Source organism: Ranitomeya variabilis, chromosome 4 (genome assembly GCF_051348905.1).
Source record: "Ranitomeya variabilis isolate aRanVar5 chromosome 4, aRanVar5.hap1, whole genome shotgun sequence".
Taxonomy (NCBI): domain Eukaryota; kingdom Metazoa; phylum Chordata; class Amphibia; order Anura; family Dendrobatidae; genus Ranitomeya; species Ranitomeya variabilis.
This window is the reverse complement of record NC_135235.1, coordinates 303,499,266-303,511,769: the sequence shown is the minus strand read 5'-3', so window position 1 is coordinate 303,511,769 and position 12,504 is coordinate 303,499,266. Positions and strand designations below refer to the sequence as shown.

The 12,504-nt window shown below is 45.1% G+C and overlaps 1 protein-coding gene across 4 annotated transcripts in view; it reads left to right on the top strand.

Moving 5' to 3' along the window:
- The window catches only part of NPHP4 (nephrocystin 4), a 249,137-nt gene that overhangs the window by 122,116 nt on the left and 114,517 nt on the right, over positions 1-12,504 (top strand). For 3 of the 4 annotated variants that reach the window (XM_077250340.1, XM_077250338.1, XM_077250339.1), the window contains exons 12-13: positions 9,889-9,944; positions 12,167-12,292. In XM_077250340.1, coding sequence (XP_077106455.1) covers positions 9,889-9,944; positions 12,167-12,292 — 182 coding nt within the window. The remainder of the gene's footprint in view (positions 1-9,888; positions 9,945-12,166; positions 12,293-12,504) is intronic. The other variant, XM_077250341.1, reaches the window with a different exon arrangement.

Genomic DNA, 12,504 nt, shown 5'->3' with positions numbered 1-12,504 from the left:
ACTGAGTGTGTTGGGGGACACTCGCTTGGCCGCGATATTCAGTACACGGGCACGGGTTTTTAAAACAGAACAGTCCATACGGTTTATTAAGTCTCATAAACCAGATCATGCACAGTTCATTGTGTACATCTCATGAAACACAACAGGCACCAACTGGTGATATAAACTTGCAGCTTTAACTTACACTTCATTTACGGCTTTGACTCACGGACACTAAACACGCTGGTCCTCACTGACCAGTTGCCGTGGGTTTACCTCACAGTTCAGGTTACAAGCACCAACAGCTTATGGAGGTACCTTATGGGAGCTCCTGCTCCATCTGCTGACTCAGCGGTCAACATGTAGGCCTTGAGCTTTGGCCCCTAAGTCACAGTCTGTCTGTGTCACCAAACCTTTAGTCAAGTTTGTCTCTTTACTCGACCTTTCTCTCCAGGGTCGCCACCCACGGTTGGTGCGGTCATTGGTCCCACATACAGTCGAGACTAGCAACTGATCAGAGTCTGACCCTCCATCACTACGTCTACTACTGTACATGTCCCTTTTGTTTCCTTTTCCTTGGGAAGGAGGCGGCCGCCACCTTATGTTCTGCAGCTGTTTATTGACCTGCCATCTGTACAGTCTTAGCTGCTCTATTTCTCTCAGGTATGCCATGCGATACCTCAGGAGCATCCGGATATTCCCTAGACTCTGAGCCGGAATCCTCAGTCTCTTCACACCGGATATATCCACCATCTCCTGCATCACTTTCCCAAATCTGCCAATGAGCTTCGCTACCAGAGCTCTGGGCACTTGGACTGTGTCCTCTACCAAGCCCAGACGACTTTGAGCTTTCCTGGCTTGCTCCAAACATCGAGTGGCTTCATTATTCCTCAACAGGATCATCTGTTTCGTGCGGAGGCACTGTAGGTGCATGTCCCTCAGGACAGCCACCGTCTTCACTGTGACTTCCTTAGTAGACAGTATCACCAACTGTTTCGTCTCCAGTGCCCAGTGCACACTACACGCTTCTACTGCCTTTTTAAAGGCCTCATGCACACCCTCGCGGGTACATGCATCTCGCGCCTCTTCGGGTACATCTATCACGCACTTGTAGAGCGGAGTCTCACTTTCATCAGGAACGGACGGCTCCTGCTTTGCCATGGACCTTTCCATCAAGACACCTGTCACAACCGGGTGACTATCTTGTTCTGCTTTTAGTGCCAACTCTTCAGCTTTACCCTCTTCCAGACCCCGGGTCAAGATGGGCATTAGCAGCTTCACCTCATTACCACTCTGGTACTGGCACGAGAAGTCTGCGACCACCACCTCTTTCTCTTGTAGAGGGCCTTTTAGTGCTTCTCTAAGCACTACAATGTCTTCCTTTAGGGTCTGATACACACTTTGCCACGTGAACAGGTGACCTCTGAGCTCAGAGACTTCCTTCTCCAGCTCATCCACCCTGTGCTCAGCCGCTTGTCTCAGGACCCTTTCTCGCTCAACATGGTCCTTCACCATCTCTTTAATCAATTCTATCACGCTTCTCCCATCCTCTGGAATGGTGGGACATCCATCACTTGAGGAGGTATTTACTTCAGGCACCACTTCCTTGGTGGCCTCCTCTACTTCGGCACCGTCAGACTCTGCACTGTCAGGGTCGGCCCTCTCTTGGGTCTCAGCGGTGACATCATTAGGTTCGTCCCTTTTCCCTGGGACTTCAGAGTACTTAATACACCCCAGGTCCTCAGCACCTTCCGTCAATTCCTCATACGGAGCAACTGGTTCAGCCCCTTTGGCTCTTTTACGTCTCCGGCGTCGGGAGGAAGACTTGCCTGAGTCAACCTTATTGCACTCTTTCTCACTGGCATCACCGTCTGAATGGGAGTCGCCACCAACCGTCACCACAGGTCCTGGACCCCGTCCTCCACCCGTCAGCACAGGTCCTGGACCCCGTCCTCCACCTGTCACCACAGGTCCTGGACCCCGTCCTCCACCCGTCACCACAGGTCCTGGACCCCGTCCTCCACCTGTCACCATGGCACATGCGCTTGTTACTGGCCATGACTTGTCACAGTCACCCCCAGAGTCTGTGTCACACCCCACAGTATGATGACGCCACGAGTCACTCTCTGTCTGGGTGTCAGCTCCACTTGTTTTATCCAGCAGACCACTACCAGTCGTATTGTGGCACACTTCAGGTGACGTCAGGTCAGTTAGTTGGACAGTCGCACTTTTTCCCTTGTTCAGGCCTACCTTAGGACTGTCAACTCTAGGGGGTGCCTTCTCAACATTACTAACTGACATCCTCATTATATCCACAAACACTTCAGCCTTTTCCCACAGTGCTACCAAATCTTGTCCTATTACCATAGGATACGGCAAGATCGGGACTACAGCCACCTCATGGTATGTGGAAACCTCCGCTGCAACAATGTAGATAGTGGCTACCTGGAGATATTCAGTGTCCCCAGGTGACACAGAATTTCCGGGAAGGGTTCTCAGCAAAGACGCTTCTCTCCCCGGGTCTATCAATCCCCGCACACACTTTCCATCCAGCCAGAAAGGACACAGTCGTGACACCTCACTGATTGCCGCCCCTTTTTTGGCTCCGCCCCCTTTTTGGGCAAGTGCTCCGGTTTTTGACACCACCCCTGTTCGGGATTCAGCCCCCCTTCGGGATTCCACCCTTTTTTGGGCCATTACCCCTATTCGGGTTACCGCCCCTTTTTGGGACTCCGCCCCCTTTTGGGCAACCATCTCCATTTGGGTCACCGCTCACTATTAGGGATACTCCCCACCCTGGGATACACCCCGTGGACTTCCCTACGGACTCAGGCCCCAGTTCACACAGTACACCCCTTTGTCTCTGGGCTTGTACTGGCCCTTTAAGAGTCAGCACAACTTGGCAGAAAAAGGGAGAGAAATAAAAAATCAAAAATTTTTTTTTTTTTCTTTTATATGTCACTTCACCAGCTCCTGCTGGTACTGCCACAGCTCCCGCTGCAGACACATACAACCGGCACCTCCGGCTGCCAACCACAAGCGACTGCAGCTCTGCCTGCTGTGGAACCTCTTGCTGCCACTGCAGCTACGCTCCACAAGGCTCTACCGCCGACTTCGTGGACCCGCCAATCCACAGGACGCCGCTTGTCAGCTTCGTAACCCCGCCGAGTTACAGCCAGACGCTTGTCAGCTTCGTAACCCCGCCGAGTTACAGCAATCAACTCCACGTGTGCGTGCTGGATCGTTGCCCGCTTTGAGCACCAAATGTAAGACTATTCCTACTGAGTGTGTTGGGGGACACTCGCTTGGCCGCGATATTCAGTACACGGGCACGGGTTTTTAAAACAGAACAGTCCATACGGTTTATTAAGTCTCATAAACCAGATCATGCACAGTTCATTGTGTACATCTCATGAAACACAACAGGCACCAACTGGTGATATAAACTTGCAGCTTTAACTTACACTTCATTTACGGCTTTGACTCACGGACACTAAACACGCTGGTCCTCACTGACCAGTTGCCGTGGGTTTACCTCACAGTTCAGGTTACAAGCACCAACAGCTTATGGAGGTACCTTATGGGAGCTCCTGCTCCATCTGCTGACTCCTTGTCAGTCCACTCTCCTGGGGAAACTGCCTAACGGGGTTCACCAACTTGCCTGGCCGGCACACATCAGTCAGTCCAGAGCCACCGAAGGCCGGTAGCTTCCCCAACGCCGATCATCCAGGTCCACAGTCTCTCGGGTGCTCCAAGAAGACTCCACTCGCAGGAGCTTCTTACACAGACTGTCCCGGACCATGATCACACTGTGTTCCTCAGAACGTCCATCCCACCTGGGACCGTTCAACACAGAGGCATGTGGCCTGTCTGGGTGCTATTCAGGACTTAGTCCAACACCCAGGCCACCAGGTCCAAGCCATGTGCTTTCCAGGAAGCCTCCTCCCAGGTCTTCCTACACAGGCTTCCAGGACCTTGCACTTGGACCATTCAGATCCAACACTGGAACCACACAGGAACCACACAGAAGACCATGTGACCCACACCCTGGTCACGTTATGTACCTGTAACCACACCCACAGTAATGGATCACCTGGGCTGGTCACGTGATCCTGACATCACTGCAGGTCGATCCTCACGGCCTCAATACGACTCTGTGCACACACCGGGGAGACCATGCAGCGCCCCCTACCTGTTACAGGGGTCACTACATCACAGTACTGACCGTTCCAGAGGTCTCAGTAGGTCCAGAGGTCTGACAGTTCCAGAGATGATCCCTCAGATCATTCAATTCCACCTCCGAATCTGGTACATTCACTATCAGCTTTGTGGTAAGTGATGTTTGTGAAAGTTCCCTTTGGTAACAGGTTGTTCTCTTGTTGCTTACCATATTTGTTAGGAGATGCCTAAGAAATGCATAGCTAAACCCAAGCATAAAGAGTGTGCACTGTGCGGAGAGGAATTTTCCAGCTTATGGCAGAAAAAACTCTGCCAGGCTTGTATAGAGAAAACTGTATGCGAAGAAACCCCTAATTTTGTTATGGAGCTTAGAACAGCTATTAGATCAGAAGTGAAAAGTTAGTCCTTAGCCCTCCAATAAAGCGACAAACATAAAAAGGGGAAGAGGTATGTCATTGGACTCCTCTTCCTCGGATGGGAGTGAAGGTAGTCACCTGTGCTTCTGAGTAGATTGATTAGTCAAGGCAGTTACCGTAGGTTCATCATCGGCATTAAAGAGGCGAAAGCACATAGATCAGTACAAGATATTTTGTTCGGAGGGTTGGAGCAGAAAAACGGAAAACCTTTCTGGTGAATGAAAAAATACTGGACCTTTTTAAGAAGGAATGGAAGAGACCTGAGAAGGAGGGTTTGCTGTCCTCTTCATTAAAAAGGAAATATCCTTTTGTGGAGCAGGAGACCGCCCTATTAGATAAAGCGCCAAAAATAAATGTGGCAGTGGCCAAATCATCCAAAAAATCCTCCTTGCTGTTTAAAGGTATGGGCATGCTTAAAGATCCCTTAGATAAAAAAAAAAAAGAAGATGGCTACTTAAACAATGTATGGGAATCCTCATCAGGAGCGCTAAAACTAGCTATAGCTGTGACATCAACAACCAGGTCCATGATGGTCTGGCTTGATAAATTGGAAAGTCAGCTAAGGAATAAGGCCACAAGGGAAGGCATCTTGGCCGATATCCTGTTAATGCACAAAGCAGCAGTGTTCCTGACAGTTGCATCAACGTATTCTGCGACATTGGTAGCTAGATCGTCAGTTCTCTCAAAGAGCCCTATTACTTAAAGCTCTCCTGTTGATTTGCAATCAAAATTCAGATTGTTCCATTCCATGCAAAGAAGAATATCTGTTCGGGCCCGACCCTTGATGACATCGTAGACAAAGCCGATGATAGAAAAAAAAACATGTCTTCCTTATTGGTCCATCTCTTCATATAGGAGGTCCTTTCAAAGGAGAATATATAGTCATAGAAAACCTTCGAAAGATCAGGGGAAAGGGGAGGACAGTCGAAGGAACAAGAGAGTTCATGTTTGGGGGTCCCTCCTCGGAGAATAAAACTTCTTCCCAATGACGCCATTTCCCTGGTGGGGGGAAGGCTTTCCCTCATCCTCTCTCCCTGGGAGAGAATCTTATACAGCGGATGGATTCTCATATTGTTTGTCAGGCCTGAGAATGGAGTTCTTGGCTGTTTCCCCATGGTCCTTTCTGGTAATGCCCTCTCGGAGGTCTGGGGAGGAGCAGTTAGCCCTAGAAACGGAAGTCAAGGAACTGATAAAAAAAAAATCATTCCTTTCAAAGGTTCCAGTAGAGGAGGAAGTAGAGAGGCTTTATTCTCTTTTCCTAGCAAATAGAAAACCCTACGCCTCTTTCAAGACTATCAAAAACCGTCCTTTCAAGATGGAATCTATAAAATCCATCATAAAGCTACTGTTTCCAGGCTGTTATATGATTGGACCTAAAGGATGCATGTTATTATGTTCCAATCCACCCATAAGATCAGAAATTCCTAAGAGTGGCCATAGATAGTAGCCATAAATGGAAGGATTAGGCATTGCCAGTTCAGGACCATTCCCTTCAGTTTATCAATTTATCTGAGAATTTTTTTTAAAGTGGTAGCAGTAATGATAGCTCATCTATAGGAACAGAACGTCCTTGTAATTCTATACTTGGATGATTTCTTGAATATAGGCAAGATGGTCAATCACTGCAATTCTCAAAGAGAATGTGTCAGAACAACCTTAACAAATGTGTCTTGGTGTCAGATCCAGTGCTAAAGGCAATAAAGAATGCCACCATGACCTTCAAGACGGCCGTATCATTTCTTGGGTCTCTGACCTCTTGTATTCCAGCGTTCCTGCAGTCTAAGTTGCACGGGACATTTTGATAAGCGAAAAGATGTTAAAAAGACATCTAGAAAGAAGAGTAATGTATGTGTGGCTGAAACATATTTTTTTACATTAGATTTTGTCATAAAATATTACAGTCACTGAAGCTACTAGTGAGGGGTGCATTTATATTCCCTTCCCTCTCCTCCTCTCACACAGATTTGCAGTAAGGAAACCAATAGCTGATAGTATGAGTCTCTTAGAGGTGGACTGGTACAATGAACATGAAGGAGTAGGAAATTGGGTTTGGTTGTGAAGTGACCATCCTAATTAAAATACAGGCAGCTCCATTTGAACCAAAAGAGCTGCAGTACCAACTAGGACGTCTATTGTGCATAGACTAAGGTATATAGATTGGACAGGTAATTAAGGACGGAAAGGTCTTTTCAGAGGGCTGGATAACAAAGGTACATGTGTTTCGACATAGAGAGGTGACAGAGCCTCTTTTGTCCCCAGGGAATACTTTGTCCCTTCAGGAGAAATGCTATACATTGACCCCAGATGTACTGTATGTCTCAGAAAGAACGTTAGAAATATTGAAGTCCGTATAGATCAGATGGTGATGGGGCATACATTTTCAGCAGGAATCGGGGAAGAAGATGCATGTTTTTCATAACTGTAACCCCTGTTTATAAGCCACAAATCAATAGTGGGCAGATCGCTGACCACTGCCATGTCATGTTTGGTCTCTGAGTAATGCTTAAATCCCAATAAAAAATATGTCAGCTATATCGAACTTCTGCAATCATCATGAATGAAGGTCTCGTGTAAGTTGGGAAATTCATAAAATCCTGAAGGGCTGAGAACATCCCACAACCCATCCCATGTCCGATGCTCACGGGAGGGGGTGTGTGGGTGTAACTCAGGTGCTGATAAAAGGTCAAGACACATTGTGATCTGGGTTCATGTAGAGGCATACGTATCAGTGTATGCTTGATTCACTTTCGCTGGACATTGTTCAATCGAAGTGCGCTCCTTCGCTAGGCTGAATCATATTTGTGATCAGCGTAGAAGTTTCTTTTGTTTTATCTGTGTTATTTTACTTTACCGTATATGCTGTATTGCATATTTTTTGCAAACACTGCCTATCGTCTGGATTAAATATAAAATCTAATAGTTCTGTTCCTTTTGTTCTCTAATCCGCACCACCAGAAGCCATACACTACCAGAACCAAGCCTCCAGTCAGCCTGTATAAGACAAGACTGGTTGTGATAGCGAGTAGTCTGGGGTTATTGTGGAGCTCGCAGTAACTGTACCGGGGGTATATATACACATATTCCATGTGTTGGAATCGGAGGTGTATATAACATACTCTCACTGTTGGCTTCCTGATAACTGGCCTATTAGTGGAAACAGCCCACAGCCTCCTCCATCGATCATTTGTCAATTGCGTTATTGCCCAGACGATAGGAGGCAGCAGAGAGCTGTTCGCTCCAAAGATAACCGCGGGTGGATCTGCACGACCTCCTAGGCTGCGATCTTTGACAAATTGGTGGCAGCGGTGGGATTCTGAGTGACCCCTCTGGTATCATTCCTTGATAGAGTTAATTGAAATGTTACACTGTTTTGGCTTTTACAGGCTTTTGGTTTCTTCGCACACTCAACTTTGATATGGTCTGTGGTCATAAATCAGCGGAAAGAAGCTCAGAATAAAAGACAAAAGAGCTACAAACTCCCCATCAGAGTGTCATAGCGGGCTGACTGATAGATTGCAGAAATTATTTTTAGGCTCAATTATATGCATTTAAGTAAAGAAAAAAAATCCCCAAAAGTGGACGACCCCCTTTAATGTTTAGCTTATAAAATTACAATATTTTACCTACTTGTCCAGCCCATGAGGGAGACTTTGCTGTACATTGGAAAGGACAGTTGCAGAGTCAACCGTCCATCTTCCTGCCAGCATCTCGTATGGATCCTTTTCTGCTTAATAGGCTCTTTGCACGATATGTTGCATGTGTAAATAAGATGCTACATGTCAGGGATTACAGGGGGCCGGGCCCACAATAATTAAACGTTAATATCCTATTTAACGCAACCATGTGGGATTACATGGGAGAATCTACTTTAGACAGGTCCTTCTTGTTCGGAATCTCCCCGATAATCTGATCTCGGGGTAATCTGGTGCTGGGTTCTGCAGTGATCAGGTGTGTAAAGGAATCTGGCAGCAGGTGTTCAGTTTCTCTATAGTGCCACCATAGGACAAATGAAGCATTACATTGCTCCCATTCAAACCTATGGGTTGTTTATGTAATAAAGGGTTATCGAGAGAGAAAGTTGTAGTTTCAAGCAACTCGACTGTTACATAATTCTGTTTTAATGGTGCATTTAACAAAAAGTTGTCCCTGGAATCGTTGTAAAGGGAAGCCTAAAAGAGTATTCTCACAATTGAGAGCTAAAAGTGGGATAGGGGATAACTTGCTCCCCCCCCATCAGGCCCCCAGTAAGAACGGGGACCTCCAGCCTAGTTTTGAATGATGTTGAGGGATGCTCGACCTCTGCTTCACTCATTGTCTATGGGACTGCCAGAGAAAGCAGAGTTCAGTGCTCTGCTTTGTCCAGCAATCCCATAGACAATGAGTGAAGCTAACCATGGCCATGTGCACATCGGGATCGCTGGGATCTTGAGATCAATGGGAGTCCTTGTGGTGAGTAAGTTATCCCCTATACTATGGATTAATTACAATACTTCCCTTTAGTTGAGGTTCCCAGCAATACAGCTGAAGATGAAGAAGGCCCATAGCTTTGGTTGGTGGTGGTCACAACACGAGGCTCTCCGCAATCTAGGACCTCAGCACCTCCAATAGTGATAAATGTATTCCTGCTATCCCATCCATTACTGACATTAGAGGAGCCGGTAGGTGGGATTACTAAGTAACCCTCTCTGCTGAGAATACATGATTATTTTCTACGTACTTCTCTTCTTGGCAGCCACCCAAGATCAGACGCAGGTGCAGCCTGTAACACACGTGTGTCTGGGCTTAATATGTCGCTGGAACCCTCATGTATTAGAATAAGCACATTTGTTTGGTAGCTTAAAGAGAAAAAATAAATTTATACAGTCTTACCTAGGAACAACTGGTTAAAATCCATTGTTTGGTAAAGGATCAGGATTTTTCCATCACTGTTTTTTTAGTGCATCACCACCTTTCTACACTTTGTGTCATTTTTAGATTCTACATTTTGCGCTGATTAGTTTCTTAATGCATTTTTATGATGGTCGGAACTCTAGTTTTTATATATATAAAACTTTGCCTACAGCAGCCACTAGGGGGAGCTAGCTGCATACTGGGTTAACATTGAGTTCATATGAGTGAATAGTACGGAGTAAGCACCTAGGCGCCACCTAGTGGTGGCAGCACAGATAGCATTTTATCATTTTTATTTATTTGCAAAGATTGTGCTTTTGTTTTAAAGACTCAGCTTTGTAATATAGTTTTCTCATCATCCCTGTATACTATATTGCCTATTTTTTTGGTTTATTGATATATATATTTTTAAATTATTTTTTAGCTAAGGCGTTGGCTGTGAATACTGCACCTCTCCAAGATACTGAACTGGGACCTGCAGTAAGTGGTTTTCTTTATTTTTTATGATAATTCTTTAGTGCTACTAATCCATTGGTTCAAATCAAATTACAGTCTGTGGTCACTGGGCAAATTTTACTAGGTTTGTTATTTACCCATACTTTGGTGTAGTTTTATGCCGCTCGTACATCCTTTAGTGCTGTGCCTATCAGATATTCCTACATTTTTGCTTTCTCCCCCCTCTCACAGCATTAGTTACAGAACTATTATACGAGATATACTGCAGCTGCATCCCCCCCACTTTTTCACTGTCTAGTATGTATTATGTAACTGTGCGTTAATGTTTTGGGAAATATTTCTGTCATTTACAGATTACATTTTTGGGTGCTTTTTTTTTCCATTTCACATTTTGTATTGTAAGTAAAAATTAGAAATCTCACAATTTTTACACTGGCCACTGGGGCATTGTCAGGCTCTAACTTCCTGTTGTTTCAGGAAACAACACATGTATATAGTCAAAATGGTCAGATCCCCTACATAATTTTGGTGTTAAAGCATCTAATGCGCGTGTGCAATGTCATGGTGAAGGGAGGAGGAGCTGCAGGGTCAGCTGTGACATCCCCTATTGTGATTGGTGGATCCTGTGTTATCACCTGTGTATAGCGGTGATGCCCCGTATTGTAATCCTGCCTCTGATGATACGGAGCTTGCTGAAAACTCATGATAGGACTGGAAGTATGAGTCTACAATAGCCCGTGTGAACACTGCAATATTACTAATTTTGTTCTTTAATAAACATTGTAATATATAGAAAAAATATTCATACTGTGTATGTAGATATATATTAAATTATACATGTATTAAAATTATTTTGACATAAACTTAATTATTTAATTATTACAAATACACTATTACATAAAATATCATATGCATTTTTTTATTAAGATATGTAGTAAATGCTTCATATTTTCATTTGTACTGCCTATTTATGTAAAAAAATATGCATGCTTTAGTTGATTCCATACATTGCCAAACTAATCTTTCATTTCAAGCTTTTTCCTTGTACGGCACCTTAACTTCCCAGTGTCATGAGATTCAAAGGGATATCCCTAGCTGCACGATCCTATCCCAATATGTAGTAGGTAATAGTAATATTAGCAAATACTTCCAATTAAAAAGGTAGTATAGTTCTTCTGATTTGCTATTTCGCTTACCCCATGTGCCAGGGCATTGCAGTAGGTTAGGTATCCATGGTTATGATCACTCATATAGTGACGTTAGTTATCTGTTAGGGGTCGTAATCATGGATATCGAAGTTACTACAATGCCCTGCATATGGTGTAAGCAACATAGAGAATCAGAAGAACTATACTACGTTTCTAATTGGACGTGTTTGCTATTATTATTATTATTACTCCTACTAAATATTGAGATAGGATCTTTGCAATGGGAATACCCCTTTAAAGGGATCATGACAGTGGATACATGCTGCCCTATCCATAAACACAGGCATCATGTATCAGACACTAGTGGCATGATGTCAGTCAGGTGTGTTTGAAGCGCTGCAGCATGTCAGAGAAGAACATAGTTTAATAGCTGCCGATCACCGAGCTCCACGAGATGCTAATCGATCAGGTGGTCCCCCGGCGACTTCTCCACACCTGCTGCCCTAGAGTGACAGGTCTCTCCCTACGTGTACGTATAGGGAGGGATTTATCACTCAAAGGGAGCTGGTGGGAACCATCTGCCGGCGACCCGCCTCTACGACTAGTGTTCTGTGCGGCTCAGTCCCCGGAATGTATTAAACTATGTTTTTGTTGAAACGCCGCATGGATTGCGCAGCATGTATCCACGGTCAGGTTCCCTTTAAAGAGAACCTGCCATTAGATTCATGCTACCGAACCCCGGACAGCATGAAACGGAGATTGCAGCCATATATGCCGCAACATTTCAGACAAAACAGTTTGGAGAGTACCGGTGACTAAAGGGAGAGATGAGACTAGTCTGATGTGGTCCTTGGCCAGCTTCTTCCCAACCAGTTCCAGTTGACTGACAAGTCTTATCTCTCTTTGGCCTCCTGCCACTTTTCAAGCTATGTTTTTTCTGAAATGTTGCAGGATTTCACGGTAAAAGACACCCTCATTCTTGATGCCTTCGGTCCGGGCAGCATGAATCGAATAACATGTTCCCTTTAAGTAGTTTTACACGTTCATTGCTGCTTTATTAAACCTACTGAAATATGGTGGTTCTATTTTTTTTCTTAGTTGTCCATGTCCCAGCTGACCACATCTTCTCGCTATCCCACCATAAGTCACTCATCGAAAATATCTCTACAGCATGTCCCCAACCAACTCCTGCCTTCACCAATGGCCTATCAGCGGTCTCATGCGGTGGGTATTCTTGTATGGCATGCCAACAGTCGTTCATGGCTTCTTTCACAGCTTTATTTGAATGGTCATCGAAGGTGATGGCACACAAATGGTAATCTTAGCTTGTGCTGAGCTGAATGTTTAAAATATACTTAGAGGAGCACTCCACTAAAATATACTTAATATACGACATGTAAAAAAGGCAGATCCTGTCCTCTTGCTCCATAGGGCTT